The sequence below is a fragment of the Dromaius novaehollandiae genome, chromosome Z (assembly GCF_036370855.1).
Source record: "Dromaius novaehollandiae isolate bDroNov1 chromosome Z, bDroNov1.hap1, whole genome shotgun sequence".
NCBI lineage: Eukaryota > Metazoa > Chordata > Aves > Casuariiformes > Dromaiidae > Dromaius > Dromaius novaehollandiae.
Window position 1 is genome coordinate 52,679,860 of NC_088132.1, and position 23,628 is coordinate 52,703,487.

General features: G+C 36.3%; 1 protein-coding gene across 2 annotated transcripts in view; it reads right to left on the minus strand.

Annotated features, from left to right (window-relative positions):
• Positions 1-2,256: 2,256 nt before the first annotated feature.
• The window catches only part of LOC135324994 (ras GTPase-activating protein 1-like), a 63,609-nt gene continuing 42,237 nt past the window's right edge, over positions 2,257-23,628 (minus strand). For both annotated transcript variants that reach the window (XM_064502264.1, XM_064502265.1), the window contains exons 14-25: positions 22,930-23,087; positions 22,553-22,629; positions 17,316-17,488; positions 16,943-17,102; positions 16,607-16,749; positions 15,721-15,836; positions 14,469-14,555; positions 11,568-11,635; positions 8,548-8,636; positions 6,793-6,870; positions 5,346-5,480; positions 2,257-3,124 (exon numbers count right to left, since the gene is read on the minus strand). In XM_064502264.1, coding sequence (XP_064358334.1) covers positions 3,041-3,124; positions 5,346-5,480; positions 6,793-6,870; positions 8,548-8,636; positions 11,568-11,635; positions 14,469-14,555; positions 15,721-15,836; positions 16,607-16,749; positions 16,943-17,102; positions 17,316-17,488; positions 22,553-22,629; positions 22,930-23,087 — 1,368 coding nt within the window. In that variant the 3' untranslated portion in view covers positions 2,257-3,040. The remainder of the gene's footprint in view (positions 3,125-5,345; positions 5,481-6,792; positions 6,871-8,547; positions 8,637-11,567; positions 11,636-14,468; positions 14,556-15,720; positions 15,837-16,606; positions 16,750-16,942; positions 17,103-17,315; positions 17,489-22,552; positions 22,630-22,929; positions 23,088-23,628) is intronic.

Here is a 23,628-nt window from a genome sequence, read left to right on the forward strand (position 1 = left end):
TCTGGCTTTGGAACAGTTTGTGATTTGACTTTAGAAGTACAGCACAGCAGTAACTAGACTTAATCACACTTTGCATTTAGCAAAGTAGATAAATAAAAGCAGGAGACATCTGGTGTAGATACTTAAATGCTTTAGACAAGCTGTGCTGCCTTCTTCCCAAATTTGTCCTTGAAATAGGTAAGAATACAACTGTGCCTGTAACACTTTCAACATTCTTGAAGCTCTTCTCAAATATACTGCAGCAGATACAGGCTATGGTTATTACTTTCCATGTTGTAAATGCTGTGACTTAATTTGTTACTGCAGCTGCTGTTCCTATAACTATGATCTCAAACTGCTGTGACCAACATACCAGGGCCAACTGAGAGTTTAAAAAAAGCTTTAAATAGTTACATACCCTCCAAATCTAGGTCAAAGTATTTCACTTTCACACATTGTTTTAGAAAATAAGCAGTGGTGTTAGTTCCTCTAGAATATGCACACCTTAAAGCAACTTTGAAACCTATCTAGATTCATTTTCATCATTGGCTATTTATCTATTACATTAAAAAAATGCAACCAACTTTGTTTACAAACTGCCATACTTTGTTTTTGACAAAACAGTCATTCTACATCAAGGTAGTAGGCCAAGCAGTCAGGGAAGAAAAGGAGGTATCACATCTTCACTTCAGAAGGCCTGACAACATTTATGTAACACCTTAAAAAGCAAATGAAGAAAATTTGACCTAATTGAAACTGTTAGGACTAGCATATTAGTTTCTAGACTGGTTGGAAGCTATAAGCAGAGTATTCAGCAACAGTTCATACAAGTTATGAATGAGGGCTGTGCCTTGCATATTTCCATTAGTGACATAATGTATTCCCTAATTAAAAGTAGGGGGAGAGAACCTGTAAGAAGTGCTGAAAATGAAATTGTTGATTACCTTTTCCTCTAAGATGTAATTTAATACAGGTTTGACAGGAACTGGTCAAGCAGTAGCTTTATAGGAGAGGATCTACAGAGGAACTCAGTAATAGTGTCATGTCTACCTATTAAATATACTTAATGGCATACTCCTTATTGACACTCGGAGCTCTTGGTTACAGCAGAAGATCCAATATTGGACACTCATCTTCAGTAATGATATGGCTCAACTGAAGAGTCCAAGGCAGCACAGCAAGAGCAATTGCAAGCTGAGAAAACATGCACTAACATTACAGCAAAGACCCAAAGATAAAGACTATACCAATTAGTGTAAAACTGACTGCAAAAAGTAGTTTGTCCTTTTTTTCATAGACAGGATATATGAAATAGAGGAATGTTTTTATAGTAGGGAAAAACAAAGTGTGAGATGGATTGTCTAGAGAAATTTTAGGAGTTCTAGTTGTGCAAGCTTAGGAAGAGGTTAGGTAAATGATTAGCACAAGTTTAGTAATATTTAAGTGATGTCTAAAGATGAGGATGAGTGAGGGCATTGAGATTTCAAATACAGAAAGCAGCAGCATTTTCAAAATTTGAAACCTTTTCATAGTATGATTTATTTTAATACTCCACCAAGTTTGGCTTTAAGGTCAGCACCTCTCTGTTTTTCTACTATTACTTATCTTCAAACTTTTGTCCTATTGACCATCCTGCAAATAATTCTATCCTACTACAAGTGGGATACATGAGCCTTAGAGTAGTAACACAATAGTCAAAACAATTACATCTCCACCTTCCCTTCCTCATCCATTTTTTCTTCCTAGTCAGATGTTAGACCACTAGGACAACTATAACAGTTGTGTTCATGTATTACAAGTTATTTATAATGCAATTTCTCATTAGTCTTGTCAGTGAATCTTAACATCCTTTTATCCATTACCATATCAGTCCCAAGAAAAGAAGAGTCATGAATGGGAATGCTGAAACATCCTCTTTCAATTTTTTATAGCTTTAACAGATTTGTTCTCTTGCCCCATGTGAGATTTGCACAAATTAAGGGTTTTTTTCCCCCTCTCCTTGTTATTTATTCAAACTTTTAGTTTTGGTCTGTAATATGGTATAACAAAGAAGCTGGTGCTTGGAAGATTCCTACTAAAAACCATACATGTGACACTATATGAACATTTCAAAATAGATCATGTGTGTAGACACCATAAAAAATTTTCACAGCAGCCAAAATTACCGGTTTTCATAAACAGGCTCTCTACAACTTGATTTATTTTAAAAACTGATATTTCAGTTATAAAAATAAGATTTATGGTAGACTTACATTACACAAAAGACCAACCAATACATATTTTATAAAATGGTTTAATGAATGCATGCACATCTGATACAATGATCAATAAATTTACTGAATTCAAATTATTTACTGTTGTAAACATTTTACAAAAGCATTGTGATTTTATCTGGATATACAGTCCTTGATGGAAGAATTATTCAGACTGAATCAGTGGCACATTAAAAAATAAAGCTGTCAAGACCCATTCTGCATATTCTCTTTCAACATGATTCCAGCAAGAGAAACAGCATGGTATAAAAAGTGTACTGCAAAGATTGTTCCTACCATAACATCAAACTCTGGAAACTGTAAATACAAGTTAAAGTGGTCAAAACAGTCAAAGTCATAATAATTGGAAACAGTCAGAAATTACAGTAAAAAGTGTTATCCAGTTATATGCAGCTGTCAAAACAATGCATTTCTTTCCTTGTCAGTTTATAATTCTTTTCCAACAAGACAGCAAAACTTTGGCAATTGGAGGTGCTGAAAATAATTTTCAAAGTTCAAGACACAGTCACAGCATTTTCTTTGCAGAAGGTGAACTGTACACCAAGGCTCAGAGGTTGTGAAAATTTGTTCCAAGTGGAAAAAAGTGCAAGTGTCCTGCACAGATAGCTTAAAAAGCTGCTGGTACAATCATTCACCAACAGAATCTTTGTTTTCTTTTTGCATAGTTCACACATCACTGGGAATGTGACAGGGTGTGCTATTTTTGGCAAGAGCAAGAAGAAAGTGATACTGGTGTGAGTTGCCATGTTGGGCATGCTGGATCCATGCAGAATTCAGGTAGAGGGCTGCTACCTAATGTTGTTAGACACTGAATACTGATTTTGTTTTTGTTGAAGCAGTTCTGTAATAGCCAACAGCTTCTTAAGAACATGCTGTAGAAAAAAAGGCAGTACAGCCATACATTAGCAATTAGAAAAAACAAGTCTCTTCTCACTTGAGAAGCACTTTCAACATTAGCTTACCAGACTTGCTATCAGTTTAAAAATATATGTATTTTCTACAATATTTCATATATTTTTATATTATAAATCCATATAAAAAGGAAATAGCTCTGATTCCCTAGTTGCAAGATATTATTTTGAAAGGCAACTGTAAAACATCATGATGAAATCTGTCCCTGCATTTATGGATCTTTTTGTTTGGCTGTTTTTAAAAAGAATGAACACATCATCTTGTCAACTTAACCTGTGAGTTTCAAAATGAAACCAAGTTCTCCTAGCTGTAAAAAACAGATTCTTATTCTCAGTTATTTTCCTTCATGTGTTAGAGCATAACTGGGCCAAGAAAATGAAAAAATAAACCTTGTGACAAGGAAAAAAAGGTGATAATACAATTCACTTTTCCATACATCCAAAACTATACTTATTAATTCCTTCTGAAAACTTAGTCATTGAAGTCAGCCAGATGCAACTGGACATTCACATAACATAGGTAGGCTGGGAAAGTATACTCGTAACACAATTTTGGGAGCCCACTCATTTTTTCATTGTAGTAGAACTATGTTTAACTATATCAGGGTGATCCTGAACCATTAAGGCATTGCTATTATTGGCAGAATAAAAACAGAAAAACAACTTTTGAGAGAATTTTCTTTATGGAAACCCCTGAGGAAAAATTTATCCTCTGAAGTAGAGGTATAAACATATTGAGGAAACAATATTGTATCTCAAATCAGTGAAATACTTCAGATTTTTCTCAAGATCTGCCCTTTTTTTTTTTAATCCTACTTATACATACTATCCAAGGACAGGCCTTCTGAAAAAAGTGATAGCCCTTATCCATCAACATCACATATATTTAGTGCTGAGAGCATCTACTATCCTGCTATGCCAGTCTAGCCATCTTTTCTGCCTTGTTTCTCAAGATGATCACTAGTTTTGAGTGAATTAGGAACTTGACCACGATTGATTTTTTTTCCTCATGTGCCACTAAAGACATCAATTCTAGTTACTGAACTGGATAAGATTTGAACTGCTGTAATAATGGACATCATTTCATTTTCAATTCCTTGAGCTTTCTTCTGCCAAAGTAATAGGGTTAAATACAAATATATTTTTGCATTTTGCAAAAGTCACACAGAAGTTCCCAGTAACCCTCCTGGTTTGAAAAAGGTTTACTGCTGAAATATGTATTACTCAAATGACATGATACTGGGTCATCTGGTGCCAGGAGAAAAAACCCAACAAACAAAAACCACTTTGATTATGGTCTACATATGTTTAAACAAAGGCTTTGAAAGAGTCAGGATACAAGTAGTCCAGTCTTTAAACCATGAGGAGAAGAAATCTGATTTACAAGATAATGTTTGGAGACAGTAAGATTAAGAACTATCCCCAAACTTGACTTCTTTGAAAGTGAGTCATTCAGAAAAACAAAAAACCCCCCACAAACCCAGAAATCCTTTGTGTTGAAAGACTAAGAGACCCTTTTGATTTGTATTGCACATGTAGTGATAGTTTAAGCAGATATTAAATTTGTCTGCTAGAAGTTCATAATTAGTAGACTGTAGACAAGTATTACTTTTGTAGTATTTTGGAGGCAATGCATGAAGTAACTTCATTTCTAAGAGGAAAAAAATTCAAATTTTCATGAAAGTTGTGTACCAGTTTAATAGTTGGAACAGAATGCTTATAGTGTTTTTGCTAGAAAAGCTTGGCATGTTTGTTTACAAGTGTAATAAATCAGGAAGCAGAAACGATGTAGCAATAGAAAACTCAGGCAAGTATGTTTAGTTCTTAATTAAAAAAAGGCACAAAAACACAAGATCCTAAAACTAGTGACCCAGATAGCCTATCAGGAGACAGTCATTTCTTTGGTTTAGGCTTCTGGAAACTAAAAGCTTCCTCTGGAAACTTGAAAACACCCACAGCTTTACAACCTGTTTCGTTTCATTGTATAAAGAAGCTCAAAGCTATTGACTGTTTGTCACCTTTAGAGCTACAACTACCTCTTCATGAAATGTAAATAATATATCTATCACTCATACTGCTACCCAAAAGTATTTCAAAAAAAGTCATGATATGCAGTAACTCAAGACATACTATCTGCACCTGTGATTTTTTTTTTTTTTTTTTGTTAACTGTTGTAGCTTACCTGCATTACACCTCGCTCATTACTGAGTGTTCGAAGTTCATCCGAGTGTGCCACACATATCTCATGCAAGGCTGCCAGATCACGAGATAAGTCAGTTCTAGAGTGCTCTGTAGTGTCTGGAAGCTCAGGAACATTCTTGAACAAAAGTGATAAGAGCAGACTTAGAATGGTGAGTACCCAGCCATAAAGGAAATTAAATTACAGCTCTGTAGACCAGCCAACGCACTTGTTCTGATACTGCAAGCAAGTATTGCAGTGTCATTCTTCACAGTTAAGTCTTCTGTCCATGTTATCTAATACAAATTGTATATTTCCTCATCTTCACAAGATCCATTTTATGAAGATATTTTAGTTATGGTTGCATGTATGTTTCATATGAAGTAATTACTGAAGATGTAACAGTGTCTATTCCTACTAAAAGGATTCTACTAAAAGGTCTGATGTTGCTATGCTACCTCTGAGCTGACCAGAAGGCTGAGGACAGAGATTCATCTTCTATCCTCCCTGCAAACGAGGGAGGATCCCTCAAGTGTTTTTTTTCCAATGTAAATCAGACAATAGCAGCAGCAAAAATACAGCAAGATCTAGAAAGTCAGTAAAACCACTCATAAAAAAATGTTGTAATTAAACCAGTAGATTAATTTGACAGTAGACTAAAACCAACAGTTTTCAGAATCTTCATGCATAATCAGTCATTTAAAATAAGAAAAATTGATACATCATAATATGCAGAATTTGCCATTTAACCAGAAAAAGGTGATATATGGCAGCCTACCTGAATGTTTGCCTTAAAACACTCATTTTTATAGATTATCAAAATATTTGAGATCTAGGTCTCTTAAGGAATCAATTTAGGAAGCTAGCCACATTTCTTTCATCTTCAGTTTTAAAACAGATTCTTGGTTTAAAAGCATACATACCTGAACTCCCAGATACTATACTTTGAGAATGATATAGCTATCAGACACAAAATATTTTCAAAGATAACTGCACTTACCACTTTCTTTCAAACTACAACATCTGGAATGCATGCAGTGAGACATTTTGTGATGCATAAAAGAAATTTAACATAGTATTTTTTAAAACATCAAAATTTGCAATCTCTGATTGAGACCATAGGACAAATTACACAATTTGTGTTTTAAATATATTTTAAAAGACTGGTATTTTTGGCCAAAAATCCAGTGGCGATAAGATCTATTTGAGCTATTCATGTCCACAGCAGTGCTATACAAGTGAAGTCTAATAGAACATTTCATGCTTAACTATGCATCACAGGCCAGCAATCTGCAGCTTCTATACAAACATAAGAGAAATTTATTCAGTAACAAGCATTCAAAATTGTGTGAAAATGATCCATTTTTGAGCTAGTTAAGAACTGTAAAGAAATTTCATTTACAGTCTTGCTATGTAGCTTCCAATAAATTTTTTTTTTAAAACCACTTACCCCAAGCTCATCTAAGAACATGATCATGCGATGTTTGTTACTCTTGATGAATGGATTTACACCCTCCATATACGGTTCCTAGTAATTTTTAGAAATATTTATTAGGACAAAGCAATACCAATTTAATAGTCACACCTGAAATGAACATGCTGCAGTCAGAGACAAATGACATTGCAAAACAAGTGCATCATCTGGAAGGATTTTACTTTTTCAGGTGAATTTTTACGGACTGGTATGCAACCAGTCAGAAGATTGTACTTTTTGTATTCCAGATTAATTCAGAAATTGTTTGCTTATATATGCATACAGACATAAAATTTTACATTTCTGAAATATTTAAGATGAATGTCCCTCCAGTACATAACTGCAATAAAAAATGCCATACTTTCAAAGATAACATCAGGACATAAGTGTCCTCCTTGTTCTTTCATTCATGCTTACATTAAGTTGTGTCACACAACTAGCTTTGTAATGGCAGCCTGAGGTCATTTGCTTTCATTATGCTTAAGTCAACAGATTTATTGTTCGCACACATTGCAGCTTGGGAACCAAAACAGACCAGTTGTTGTTGGTCCATTCTCTTGGTGATACAATAGAAACTTTATTAAAAGCCGAGGCTTTCTAGTGCAACTTGTAAAGCTGATCTACAACGTTATGTCAAACTATGAAAATGAATACAAATAGAAGGGTGTTTCAACATGCTGTAGAACAGAAACCACCACTATAAGGAATAAGCTGAGCAAACGCAGAGTGAAAGGTAGAGGAAAAAAGAGTCAAGTTGACAGTTGTTCATTTGTTTCAGAATTAAATACTGTATACACAGCTGGGAGTTAAGTCATGACTGGTTTCAATTTGACTTGCTACCTGGTCTGAATTTGCAAGCAAATTGTTATATATAGTATATATAAAAAAAAAGGCATGGAATGTATTTCAAGGTTCTATACAGAGGGATGCTAGTATTACTGAAAGATGTTTCCCCTTTCTGGCCTCAAATAATCAATGAAAATGAAAAAAAATTTCCATCATCTACTTCGGACAGATAATATTCCCTTCTTGAACTTACTCCTTCGAGTCACAGATTCCTGCTCTAGCAGTTCTCATCTGTCTTTTTGATATGGATATTCCTGAAGAAAATTCAACCATTTTACCATCACATACATACTCATTTTCTTCATGGATGGCTGGCTGGCTGCCTGCCTGCCTTTTCTTTCCCACTTCTTGAAATCCCATGCAGAAAATACTGGAGTATGACCCTTTCAGTCGCAGACAGAAAAAAAAGTCAACATACTTCCACTCCCCCCCCCCCCCTTCTTTTGGAACAAATGACTGAGTTTACCTATGCCCTCATAGCATCAAAGCATGGCTGCATTACTCTGTAATACCTGCTGGTATGGTCACTGGTTCATCAATTATTTTAACAGACCATTTCTGCTGTTCCTGCTACCAGGTTCAAAATCTATACGGGATGTACCAAGTTTCTAGATCACTCATACTCAAATGATTATGGCTTCTCTTCCCCGTTCAGCCACTTTTTGCTACTGCTGTAGTTCAGATCAAAACCTTGGTTAGCTCCAGCTGGAGAAGATAAAAGAAACTGCAGAAAAAAAGCCTCCTGGCTGATGAGAACACTCAAGCCACATACCAGGCTTTGCACAAGAAAATGGGACCATATTTTATGCCTGTATTCAAGATGAACAATGAAATGTATTGGAAGCATAGTTCTATGCTGTTCTCAGTGTATAAAGTTATATTCACCTTGGCTCCAAATTCAACCAGATTTGCTAAATTCTGCACAGACTTGGCGACCAGCGTCAGTGTTCTTGCAGCAGTAGGGGAAGGAGAATCTGAGAGGAATACAAAGTAGAGAGTTACTAGCCATTTAATTTAAAACTACTAGCAGTCACGTGAAACTTAAGCTCTTCTCCAATTCCGTTTTATCACTGAATTTAATACTTTGCATGTTATAACTCCATGTGGAAAATATCATTTGAAGTAAAACTTTTGCAGACTTAGTTACTAAAACAAAAAGCAAATTAATATGCACATTTGATTTTCTGTACTGATTTTTTTTTTTTTACACAAGTATGCAAACTATTGTTCCTCAGAACCCTACATTTAAAAAAGCTCTGTCAATTAAGTGAAAAGCCTTTTCACAAAAATGAAACAGTTCTGCTAAAAGGAGGATTATTTGTTGTTAGAATTAAAAAATTGAGTTTTATCTTTTTCCTTACATGTGTAAGCCCACATAAGTGGGTTCTACAATGTTATGCAAATTATATTTTAAATTACTAGCACCAGGAAGATAGACTAAACATTACACGCAGTTGTGGCATGCATTTCCAGGAAGATATAACTACTTGCTGTACAAAGCAGATGCAAGCATTAAATGTTAGCCTCTCCCCCACACCCCCAACAAGTGATAGTACCAGGAGTTTTTTGCAAAATATTTTCTACAGTTATGGTCAAACCTAGCTTTCCACTTACAGGCCATTTAAAGGTGTCAAAATTGTCATGATCATTATATAAACTCTATTTTTTTCAGTTCTTCCTAAGAATGCTATATACTGTTCATTGTCTATGTGCATCATTTGATCTCCTGTCTTCCTCCCTGCCCTCCCCCTCCAGCACTGAAATCTATTGAAAAATAATATCTAGCTTTTTATGCATAACTGGAGCTTAGACTGAGGCACTAATCATACAACTAATCTCAGTAGTTCATAGTATCTAATGCTTGGTACCCTCCATCCCTTTGAAGAAGCACTGGTGGAAAACATTACTAGCCTTAGAATTTGGAACTTCAGATTAGGAGGACTGATCTAAAAGAAGTTTTTAAAAAAAATCATTTAAGAAGGTTGAAACACAGGACTTGCTTTTGAAACAGATTTTTGTGAACAGTTGAGGCAACAGGATAGACACATTGCTGCTGAAAATTAAAGTGTATCTATACACGCAGACTTCAGATTTTTTTCTCCCATTACAGAAAAAATACATGTTGGAAGCTTTGTCCCAAAAGTAAAAGACCCCTACCCTTTTTTAAACAGCTCCAGAAGCTTTATAAAGACTCTTAAATTTATTTGGCAATAATCAAGATTAGCTGGACTTCTGAACAGAACTTAAATATTTATGGACAAGCTTAAAAGGGATTTATGCAAATTCATGTATAATAACTCTATCTACAGCTATAGACACAGTGGACTCAATGCAGTTCCCAAGTCAGGAAGTAACTAACTTGAAAACTATCTGAATAAAATACTGGAAGACTGAACACTGTGTACAAGGCCATATTCTCTTTAATGCCTTCCCTAAACCATGTATGAAAATCACAGGGTGAGAGAAAGGAACTTTTGGGTTGATACCAGCCTTCTCATTTGGTATAGCTTAAAGAGAGAGCACAGAAAACATGTTTTCTGGAAAACTGCCCCCCACCCCCCCCAGCACTTTTTCCTAAAGGGTTTCTGACACAATTACCCTAAGTTCTTCCCATTTTTCAACCAGCATTTTACTGGTAAAACTGAGAAAGTGCCCTCTAGGTTGGGAAGACCTTTGCCAAAGAAAAAAAAGCTATAGGCAAACTTTTTAAAACTAAGGAACTTGGATGTCCCACTATTTTAATAGTACAGTTTTCCCACCAGTAGTTTATGCCTTTCCTTTTTTCCTCCCACATGAATATAGCAAAACTTCCGCCCCCAAATCCTTTCAACACAGCCTTATGTCTAGAACAACAGTAACAAATGTAATAGCTGGTGCTTGTGTAAGACCTCAACTACACCTGTAGCTTAAAAACGCCCAGAAATATTTTTAGGTGCTTAAGCCAACTGCCATGGAATAACCCATGCCTTCACCATTAAAGCTTCGCAGCAGGAAAGACCCACACAAACTGTCAGATGTGGTCCCTGATGCATGTCAACACCCAAATCATACCCAAGAACTGTTTGGGAGAACACTATCTAGTGTCAGCTGGAACAGGGCCACTAACCAATACAGCAGTTCTGCAGTCTCGTTCTAGCAAACAGCAGTGTTCCCTGTCACTGTTTTATTTATTACTATATACACACTCTACATAGTAAGCACCAAAAAATAGGGTGATGCTTTCTTTATGCTGTAAGAACACACACTGGCAAGCCAATAGGAATTCTCTATGGCCTTTAGTCAAACAAGACTACCATCTCATATCTGCACATCCCAGCCTTTCTGAATGCTACCCCTCTCACTCCCATCTTTAAGATTCCTTTTTTGAGACTGGCCATACTAATGAGTCAAAGTGAAGACTTCTGTGATGTCTAGAAGTTATCTAAACAGCAACTTCAGGAAAATTATTCAAGCATAATTTTCTAGGTACACAAGCATATTCCAGGCTCTGCAGATATTTTCCACTCTATAGATCTTTTACATTTAAAAGATAAAACTGAATTTCAGCTATAAACTTTGGCATTGCATTGTGTTTGAAATAAGATCTGAAAACCAGCACACACTTAATTTTTTACACACTGCTAGAATACATTACACTGCTAGACTGTAACTCAGAGTTCAACATCATATCATTTAAATACCACAAAGCATGTTTTCTGGACTTTAAAACAAGACACTGGGGATAAACACTGTCTAACCTTTGAGGTAGCCTTTGGCTGCTGTAGGGAGAAAGTTAATCAAGTGATGTGGACAACATGATTTTGGACACGCTTCAAAAAACAACATATTTTGCTAGATTAGATGCTAAAGTAAACTCATGCCTATTACTGTATAAAGTATGAATTCAGTCTGAAGCATATAGTCACCTGAGATGATATTAAACATCCTTGGGTTCAGGATAGCAGGACAAATCAGTCGAAGAAAAACAAAGCCACTGAAATGGGAAGAAAATTGTATTTTGTTCAGTAATAGTCAGAGAATGAATGTAAAATTCTGTAGTTGTTAAGGATTCAAGTCAGTATGGAAATCTTTTTGATATAAATAACAAACAACCAGCCTACACTCTGAATAGGTTTGTTAATTGAGAAAGTCTTCATGTGCTTTCAACTGGGATAAATATTGAAAAATGGGCAAAATGATTTCCCAATTAAGGTGAACCTTGAAACCACCTTGGAAAGAAACTTGCACTGTAAAGCCACACTGAAACCAATCTAAGTCCACACTGGTTTCAAAAAGGAGGAGCACCTAGCCTCCCACCTCCCACAAGTAAGTGTTCCCATGTCTGCTACAGCAAGTAATTCATCCTGTAGCCACCTGCTCTCCAAAGTGGACATACGGAAAGCACAAGTGCACAGTCAGAATGGCAGCAACCATTCTTTTGGCAGCAACACAGCCTTCATTCAGCTTAAGCAAATCCATATCCTGATGACAGTATGCTATCCTAGAAGAATAATTCTGAATCAGATACCTTCCTTACAGAAGTAATTGCTGCCACCTACACAACCTAGAAAGCTGAGGAAAAGGGCTCTGTTTGACTGCAGAACTAGGAACTCATCCAATAGAAACCTAAAATAGTCTTCAGGTTAGCATGTGAAAAATCTAACTTTGTTAATAGCTGAAGTAAAATATATCCACCTCAGGTTAACCATAATTCTGGAAGATTGCCATATGATGAAGTGACATATGAACTAACAGAAGCAATCTGAACATCTCTCATTTTGTTCAGAGTGCTTGGATAGTACTAGCAGACCGTTTTTTCACTGCAGCAATACCAAAGCCTGACCACTTACAAAAGAAGGGTAGGGGACCTTACGCTACCTTGCTTGTTGAAAAGTATCAGCAACGGTATTGTCCATTACTACTTGGAAATGATACATGGAGCAGTGAGCTTAACACCTTCCATATGTCCAAAGCATCTGAATTCTAGTATGCTGTTGTAAGTTTCTTATTTCTTCAGGAACCATGAATTCTGGGCTGATGAGGCAACAGTTCTGGCCCACTGTGAAGAATATTTTCTATGCAATCAACTTAAAGCTATAAGGAAGCAGTTTGGAAGTCATGGCACATAAAATAGTTTCTCTTTTAGGCAGTCTGAAATTGAAGGCAACTAAGGTATGAAACTGGATGGACCTTGCAGATCTGGGAGATTTGGTGCTTCTTACACTGGTTAAGCTGCTTAAATTAAGAATGAGTCAATACTTAAGTGTGGGGTGTACAACCAGACAGAAAGGGCAGCACCTTCCAAATGATATATCAGGGTAGCTACTCAGACACTTAAAAACTGCCCACTCATCTCTGAATACTTGATCATACTCAATCATGGACCAAAGCCAGTGCAATAAAAGATAGTATTCTTCACTGAAGGCTGAAAAACTCTACTCCAGGGAGGAGTCACAAATATGTGCTTGTGGAGACTAAGAGGATGAGAGAAGGAGCCAATGTTTATACCATCCAGCATAAATTCTAAATGCTGTAAATACTGGAAACCAAGCAAAGTGCTGAATGCATCCACTTAGGGCAAGCCACAGGGTTCTCTGAAGGTGGGGAGGAAGAGGGAGAGATACTGTACTTGCTTCTAAGTTCTACACCCCTACAACAGGCGAGCCTCCTCACCTCGTGTAATAGCAGTCTCGATTTGAAGGCAAAAGGCTGCAGTAGGTGCTAAGTGACATAGGCCAAGACTTCTAGTGTCAAAATGATAAACCAGAGCCAAAGACAAGTTGTCTGGAAGACTCCCTCCAATGGGATATTAACCTTAGCAAATCATATCAGTGCCAGATACTACACTTGTCTACCAACAAGTCAGGCCTGCAAAAAAGGTAAAGCAAGTGAAGGAAAGATGTGGCTGTGATACTCTTAAACCACCAGTATCATTTCCAAAAACTGTGCCAAGACCTCAGCTTATGTTAAAGATTTTTGTTTGACCTACGCTGGCAAAAGATGGAGTCAAGGGAAAAATCTATGTATTCAATTTGATGAATGAGGACTGTAGCTTTTGTACTCAACGCCAGTTCAGAGAAGCCAGGTTCAGTAGCTTGCAAGATTTTTACAGGGGTTCTGGAGTGTTTCAGCATGATTGGGCTGGAGCAGAGAAATGAAACAAAAGTGGGACAGTACAGACTTATTTTCAGAAATCAACATAGAGTGCATTATCAGCACTGAGAGGCTTAACTGATGCAGAAAACTATTCTAATGCAGACAGTACCTCAGTGAAATCAAGTGACAGTCCAATCATCTTTCTGAGAAGGTATTTATTTCCTTATCCTGTCATGTCTTACACTGGTAAGACTTCTCCAGCAATGAACACACACTACATAAGAGTCCCTGGATAAGGCATGGTCCCCCCAGATGGCATGACAGGAACATGATCTTCAGAGGTCACTGTTCTCTACAAATATCAGAAAGGTGAGCTCTCTCTTTGAGAGAAGTTTTTATTTCCAAACATCAAAAAGGAAAACACTGTAGATCAGTTTGTAAAACTTAACAAAAATACAAGTAAATTCGAAGTTAAAACGATTAAGTAAAGCTATACTGACCTCTGTACTATACCATCTTATTCTGGCAAGGCTCTACCTGCATGACTAAGAATCTAGCAAGCTCTCAATCCTTAATTGGGATATCATGCCTCAGTATCATAAAGATCTTTAATATTGTTGCAACCTATACAAGTACTATAGAGTTTCAGCACTGAAAGAAAAACAGTTGAAGTATGTCTTAATAAGACTTTAAAAGATTATTTTCAGCATAGAATAAAACAAGTAACTTACCTAACAACTCTGGTTCTCATGGTGGTGTTAGCTGGCCACTTGTTTTGAACAGACTTCTGCAAGCATCCATAAATATACCTCAGTGTTCTGTAAAAATTATAGCTAATTAGTCTTTCCATTAAACTTCACAGAATTAAAAAAAAGCTAGTCAGAAACGATCTAGTCCAACCTCTTGCTTGATGAGGATGCATTACCAACACTAGGTTTATAATTTAGACGTAAATTTTAAATTAACTTTAAAAGAACTGCCATGACAGTCCATTTACAAATGTCGAAAAAAGTCTTCCCTCAATACACACTTCTATTTGTGCAGAGAAGATCTGATGATTACTCAGATGTGCATTAAATGTTTTATAACCATTTGTTTCCTATTTCTCAAATAGTGTTTCATTTTAAGAAAGGACAGGATGATTTGGTCTTATTTTTTAATTTTGCCCTTTTTAACTGAATAACGATTTTTCTTTACATAAATAAGGGGTAGTGTTTAAAAGTAGATAAGCAATTAGAACAATAGTACTATCCCATCAAAAAGTGGGAGTACTGTGGTGTATCTCCAAAAACATTGAGACCTGCATCATCTACTACAAAGAAAGGTAACTTCTTGCTAACCTTGACATCACCAACACAAAAGAGATTTCTGTGCTACCCTACCATTCCAAAATTCAGGATCTTGTTTACATTAAAAGCGAACGATACAGTGAAAGAAAACAGTTAGTACTATGCACTTTATTAAATGGTTCAAATCCAAACCATGAGCATAGATTTTAGAATTAAAAAAAAACAACACACACACACACACACTGTCATTCTACTACCACACATTCATATTTTTAATACATTGTTAATAATGCATCCCTTTTTCCTACCCAGGAAGAGGAGGAGGACAGGAAAGAATTTGTAATCAACTTAAAATATTTACAACTGTCTGCTAACTAGTACTGTCTTCTAGCTCTTTGTGGAAATAATATATTGTTTTTTTTTCTTATTTCCCTTATTCCTTGAATCTAGCAGCTTTTCCGTCAAACAAAAGCACAGGTATGTGCTAGCCAGAAGCTTTTGTACAAAAAGCAGAATTAATTCTTGAAAATATATGTATATATTTTTTTCCTCTGTGCATATAACAACCCTGACAAACTTAGCCTTAGAACTAATCAGTAAAAGATGAACCAGTAAGAACACCATTAAGGTGCAATGTAAATCACACAAACAGAAATTTTCAGATACAAGTTTGAACAGAAGAGTGCATACTTACGGAGGCAGTATCTCTGCAGCCATGAATATTTTCTCCACCAATTCTGACAGTATACAGAGAAGATGTGCCAAATTAGTGTTTACATCTTCATTTTTTTCCAACTTCGAGGGATTTAACTAAAACCAAAGGAAAAAGTAGACAACTAAGTTTCTTTTCCTAAATAGAACTACATCTGAACTTGATAATATGACACACTGAATACTATTTCAAACTAAATTAGTATTCTGCTGCTGTACAAGTCTCAGACTTGTAGAGAATTTAAACATCTGCTTCAATGGCTAGCCAGGAAATTGATAAGAACAAGCAATGTTTTTAAGGTTTAGTATACTATGCATAGCTTTTAGTAGCACAGACATTTAACACTATCTATCTACATAACCTTTTCATATCTTTTAATCCAATCTTCTGAGAATCCCCATCCTTTCTGCAATTAAGTAAGAGTGAAACATAGAAGTTAAGAGGGTTGGTTTAGAAAAGGATATAGGATCAACAACAAGCAGTTAATAACTTTAATTTATAGCTCCATGATGTTAAGTTCAGACAGTGATTTCTACTACATCTGGAGTTTACTGGAAGCTATTAAGGTTAGGCCATTCAGTACATGCTAAAGAACAGTGTAGAACTGCTACAGAATAAACACACAATTTAAAGAAGTGCAAGTTAAAAAAATTTTTTAAAAGTGCTACCATGAAAAGTGCTACATTGTTCAAGCCAACATCTAGAAAAAAATATCCTAATGAGTCCAGTTCCTGTATTTCTCACATAAAGAAAGTTTAGTTCTAAAAGATTAAGTGCCTCTAAAGCTAGTATTTAACGCAAACATAAAACATAACCACTAACTGTTTCGACAAATCAAAGTGTTTAAAAGCATGGTTTAAAGTATCACCTCACAGGACTGCTTGCTCTCCATTATCTTTAATATAGAGTCTTTCAGTGCATGGTGAACAAAACGTGTTGCTGTGGCTTTCATATACTGCTCCATAAGCGTACTTGCTAAAGTGGTGGCACGAAACAAGGTAGTAGCTTCATCTGAAAAAAGAGAGGGTAAAGTGAAAAGTTGGGAAAATAAGACAACAAAAAGCAGAGTAAAAAAATGCTGTGCTTACAATTTTGTATATGATGTAATTGAGGGGATAGAAGAGAATAAAAAGACAACACCAGAGCATGCCCCCTCCCCAGTTTCAGTAAACAGAAGTCAAGGTTAGGGTAATTAGTACAGTACCTTCCATGCTTATTTCCCTGTCATTTAGTGTTCGTAACAACAACGACTCAAGCTTTTCATGAAGAAAAATCTTCAATAAAATGCCTGCCAACAGTGTTCTGTCCTGTCCACAAACATGTGATAAGGCATAGACTACATGCAGCTCCTTTTGGAGTATAAGCTGAAAGAAAAACAGAACTTTATGATGTTCAGAAATTTCTCCTACTATATCATAGCTTTGGAAAAACTGATAACATACAACGACAGTGACACCTGTATGTCACTACAAGCAGTGCTTAAAGAGGTTAACCAGTGTTGTGGAAGTCTGTCTCAAACAACAGACAAAATGAATTGTTCCGACAGATAAACTAAGGAAAGTTAAACAACTTTATACCTCTTTAAACTCACTGTACTCCTCTTCTGGCATGATCCTCTCCATAGAATATCGTGCTCTAACACGCAAAGATCCTGGCTCAATACCCTTTAATGGTACGTGGGAACTGAGCTGAAACCACTCATCTGTTGCATGTCCTTTCTGTAATCGGCTTAATTGGCAACGCATAAACACTTAAGGAAAAAAGCATTGTTCACATAAGTTATTTCCAGCAAAACAGTGCTAGTATTGAATAAAAGCATTTTATTTTTGGTGCGTGTCATCTTGTTTCAGTAAGAGTATTAATAAAAAAACAAACACGCAAAAACCCCAAGATTTATGCCATCAATATATTAACAGATAATTGCTTCAATGGTTTAACAGACTCCCATAAACTCAATCTGAAGTATAAAGCATTTTGTAAATAAAGTATACATACACATTTGAAAACACCACACAGATATTAACATAGTTTTCTTTGTAACACCCAAGTATCACAAAATCACAGAACAGCTGAAGTTGGAAGGAACCTCTGGAGATCATCTAGCCCAACGCCCCTGCTCAAGCAGGGTCACCTAGAGCACATTGCCCAGGATTGTGTCCAGATGACTTTTGAATATCTCCAATGATGGAGACTCTACAATCTCTCTGGGCAACTTGTTCCAGTGCTCTGTTACCCTCACAGTAAAGACATTTCTCCTTACGTTCAGATGGAGCTTCCTCCGTTTCAGTTTGTGCCTGTTGCCTCTTGTCCTATCACTGGGTACCACTGAAGAGAGTGTGGCCCGATCCTCTTTACATCCTCCCTTCAGATATCTATATGCATTGATAAGATCCCCCTTGAGCCTTCTCTTCTCCAGGCTGAAGAGTCCCAGCTCACTCAGCGTTTTCTCACAAGAGATGCTCTAAGTCTCTTAATAATCTTAGCAGCCCTTCACTGGATCTGCTCCAATAGCTCCGTATCTCCCTTGTACTGCTGAGCCCAGAACTGGACACAGTAAAGTAGCAAAAAAAGTAAAATTGTGAATGGATTTGTTCAAACTTAGGTAGCAATCAGAAAATTAGAACAGATAAAGTGATTAGAATATACTGTCCTCTTTTCACTCTTGCACTCATACCTCCATCCTGTCACCTCTTGAACTATTTTGTTACCACTACTTTTGTTATTTATTATTAGTCTTACTACAGCTTTACCAAACATTGCCATATGTATTTCTTTAATACTTAGGAATGCCCCAGGTTGAGGTTGTAATAGCTTCTGAAAGTTTTATATAAAAAAAGCATTCCTGGACAGCTTACTGCCTAGGTAATGATTAAAAAAAAAAAAAATCATCTCAAGAGTGGCAAAATAATGAATTCACCTTTTAGTGGTGTTGGCACCTTAAGACCTCCAAGCTCGCCCATTTGACCACAACTGAAAGTCTGGTCTAACAGTTGACAAGCAAGCTGCAGCAAACAACTCCCTGACCATTCCCAACCAAGCCCACCCTCTCCTGAACAGAGCTGTTTCTCACGTAAAGGGCCCAGACACTTTCAGAGAACATTCTACTTATAAAATATCCACAACTTCCTACGAGGGGATATACAATCCCCTCTGAGTTTCACATCTAGCATATCAGACTGTCTGGACCTTCCAAGGAAACACCCTTTTTCTGTTCATCCCATCAAGATCTATGTTCAACTAAGTCACTCACAGTAAAAAAAAAATAGTCTCATCTATTTTTTTCCACTTTTCTGCAAAGCCTATAGACAACATCGCCTTTCAGAAATTAAAAACTGCTTAGTAGACTCTCTACTGACCCAATTTTGGAATATATGTCGGGGCATCATTTGCCTAATCAGACCGTGGAACCAAACACTACCACATTTATAATGCACACTTAAAGACCTTCTGGGTGAATATTTCATATTCTTTGGAGTTGATCATTTGATAAAAGGTAACACACAGGTCAGTCAAGTAGCAGGTAAACCAATTCATCATCATCATCTGCTATTTATCACAAGTGTGGATGGGGCTATCACTTCAGGACGGATAAGCAATTAACTTTCCTAGAATACTTCTTCCCAGAATCAAAGCTCTCAAGCATCCGTAACTCAAAGCGTTTCTTGTCTTGCTTGCATATATAAGGCACATACGTAGGGATAACTAGAAATAAGTTTGTATTTTGATGGTTAGTAATTCTGACCTGGGAATCAAACTGAAAAATGGTTCAAAGTTATGTTTTCCTTAAACTGGAAACAAAACCAAATTTACAGTGGAGCCTTTGTTGAACCCAACCAGAACCACCCAACCCCTCAAAAGACATTTACTATTACTGATTCAGAAAAAAAGCCCATCTAACCGTTGACAAGAGAAGAAATTGTTCAACAGATGGACATACTAAATCCTGGCTTTCCCACACACAACTGACAGGTTAGCACAACCCATTCTACAAGCTGACAAGGAGCTGTTAAGGGCTGTAACCTTTTTATACTCAGTTTGCTCTTCAAAGGAGGGACTGTGGACACCTTGCTTTTGTTCTCTTGTAGCAGTGGACACGTATGTTGTTACTACAATTAATAAGTGCCTCACAGGCTCCAGTCTGAGTTGTTACCAACTGTCTAAAGTCCACACATGTCTGAGTGTTACCTACTTTGCCCCAAATGTGTTTAGTGCATATTTGCCAGAGAACATGGGAGGGAAGAAACTAAATCTTAAGCCTGCCACAGTAGGCTTATTTTCCAGTACCTTTAACAAATGCGCAGCACAGTAACAATTTTTTGTTAAAAGACAAAGGCTAACATTTTGCTCTATGGACTTGCCTGCACGAGGTGACTGCCTCTATACAAAGTGTTTTGTTCTTCAGCATGAATGAATTTGAAGTTAACCAACCATCCTGGGGCAAAACCAAACCAGAAATTCCATCCCAACTGAACCCTACATGGAACTGCTCTGAGAGGTTTACCGGTTCCACTGTCTGACAAAACCTGAGCATAACAGTTTCTAATAGTAGCAGATAAGTCTACTAATACATTCTTGATCTTCTAGGACTTTATTTTTTCAAGCCATATTTATATATATTTGAATAAATTCATATACAAAAGTACTGTTAGTAAAACAAAAAAAATGAAATTGATGCTATATTGTTTAGTGTCATTATTTCTGAATATCTAAAGTGACCTCTTAAAAGCAAAAATACTAAAATAATTACAGAATGAATACTTAATAGGTAAACTTCAAAGCTGAAGACTTGCAAAAAGTTAGCCCTCATGATCATATATCACTTTTGGTATTTACTTTTGTGCATGATAATGAGAGAAATAAAGCAGTAAAACCAATACCAGATTTCTGAGTTCTCAAATCTGCTTTATACAGCAGGAAAAGCAAGCAGGAAAGCTTACTTAACCCACTTCAGAGCAATCTACGTTTGACAACTGCAGCTGAGAAGGATAATGTTTAGAAACCAATTCTCTTGCTTTTGGAGGGGCTGTTTAAGGCAACACCACACACAGGCAAGTTGGATAAGGTCTGCTTTAGCTCAGATTTTTCCCATATACTTCAAATTTTTAATACAGCAAGGGATGTAGGCAGAGAAGCTCGTTAATCTGAGTCAATTTAGTCTATTCCTTATCCCAAAAGGAAAGGACTGTTGGGTTGTTCTTTAAGAGTCTACCTAATTGCAATCCAGAAACACTGCCAAGCATCCTGACCTAGATAAGGGAAATGCTCCATCACCTTCCACCAGTTGGATACACCCAAAGCCAACACAATCTCCTTAATGTGGACAGAGAAGGAAACTACAAGAACACTTTGAAAGAAGTTACTTCAGTATTTCATTCATGAATTATCCTTTAAAAGGTTCTCTTACTAACCAGGGCTTTGGCCTAGATAAAGAATTTTCTAGCTCAAAAGAATACAAGAACAAGTGCAAGAACAAGGTCACAATTACAACTGGAGAGTCCTTTAGTCCGTCAGACAAGAAGTCTGTATCTTTTTGTCTGTATCTTTTTCCTCCTGGTATGCACAAAATTCTGTAGTTAGAGAAGGGGCAAGAGTTTTGAAACTGAATTAGGTTCTGCAAGAGCATTCAATCTGAGTAGTAATTCTTCTACTTTGGTCAAGGTTTCCCTACAAATCTCTTCTCTGAAAAAAAATTGAGAAGTTAACATTGAGGCAAACGTAACAGGCTAATAACACCATATACGCAAACTGAAAACAATAGCAATAGGTAAGTACTGTGCCAGACTTTGGAACAGATGAGTATGAACACAATAGAAAAGAAAAATACTTGTAACAAATCTTAGAAGGGACTGTGCTGCAGGCAAAGAGGAGGAAACGGGCTGCAGACCAAATACCACTGGAAACAAAATATCTTGAATAAAAGAAAAAGCCTAAAGACACATTGTTTGGGAAGAGAACTAAAACAGAAAAAAAACTTCTGATGTCTAAAAGCTTAGAATCCAAGTTCCTCAAACCAAGCCCTTTCTCTTCCAGAAAGCTGACAGCTTTATACCTTGCTATTATCTTCTTAGCTATCCATCTTGATATTAGTTTGCTGGAATAGAAACAAACCAGCAATTGAAGAAGCTGTCTAGAGGGGAAAAGGAAAGTAAATTCCTGGGAACTTCTATAAAAGGCAGAAGGAAGCAAGATCCTTTTCCAAAGTAATATTGAGGTAAAATCAGCTGTAAGTCCAAAAATGGTACAAGGAAGGTACACAGATGAGAGAAAACATGAAAAAAAAAAACTGGGAAAATTTTGCTCTCGAAACTGACAAGGTTTTTCATACTTTTTTGGTGTGATTTTTTTTTAAATAGTGAAAGCACTACCTTTCCTCCCTTTCTCTCTCTCTCACTGGGAAGCAACAAAAAAAAGAAAAGGACAAAAGAAATTCCACGCAGTCAGGCTTAAAGCAATTGAAAGGAGTTAACTTAGCAAAACTTCACATTTTATAGAGCAGCCTCTCTCTCTTCCTGCTTTTTGCCAAGCGTGGTCACAGTATAACATAATGGCTATTACAGAATAGAGCTAAGAAAGCCATAAGGGTTGGATTACGGTGCTTTTTATTACTACAAATCATGCAAGTTCTCATTGTAAAAACATTAATGCAGAGTCAGAAACAGACACCCAAAACATACTAACACAGTAGTATGGAAGCCATAAAAACACAGTATTCTTAGTTCTCCTGTGACAGTGTTCGACAAGAGTAATGACAATTGCACAAAGTATCCATTGTTGCAATATATATGTATTTTTTTTTTTACAGAAACATACTTACATATATCTGGATCTTTACTTTTCTTTGTTTTGTTACTAAGACTTATCTCAAATCTATTAATATCAGATGAAAGATCACTAGGAGAAAAGACAGAAAGCCTCAATTAATACTATACTTGACTGGCATTTAAAGTTATTCTAAAGTTATTTCAAACCTGAATTCTCACCATCAGCCAAAGACACTTAGATTAACAGAGATACTTAGGTGCCTACAGAACATTCTGCCCAAGCATTTGTGGCCAAAAGGCAGCTAGCTGTATAACCACATATACAGTATTTTTAAAAAGAATATGCAAAATGTAGTACACAGTGTTAAGATTTTTAAATGCAATTCAACTTTCAAGTGAAATTCAATAATTCAAGAAGATTAAGACTTACTCAAAGACAAATTCTTCTGACCATACAGGGTTCTGCCCTTCCCTGATATGTGTTTTTGCTACCTGGACACTGTTCAGGTAGATGTTACAATACGGATTAGTAAAATGCTTTACAGGGAGCGTATGAGCTTCTTCTACATGCAAAATAAGACTGCTGACCTAAAGAAAATACACAAAATTTATTTCTTTTTGCTAAAGAAGAAAAACAAAACAAAAAACCCCAAAATGGACTTTTTCCCCTTGTGAGGCTTAATGTTAATGTATAAATACCAAATACAAACTACAACTTCCTAACACGAGGAACAGGAACAAGAGTAATCAAACAACATTTTAAGTGGCACCAATGGCAAATTAAAAGTAACTCAAATATAACTACTGAAAACAAGTCTCCAGCACCATGTTTTTAACACTTATTTTTATCCTTTAAAACTATCTCTATGAGACATTAGGAAATGCAAGCATTAACTTTCCTATTTATAGAAAATTCTACTGAAGTCATAGACATCAGACTTAGATGTCTGTGCCATAGACAACTTAAATAAGTTATAGTTATATAACTTAAGTTATATAACTTAAATTAAGCCACAGACATCTTAAATAAAAGCAATGGACTACTCCAAGCACAATGGAATATTTGGTGCTTCCCTAGCAGACTTTATGAGATTCCCTTGTTCAGCACACTACAACCCATTTTCCCACT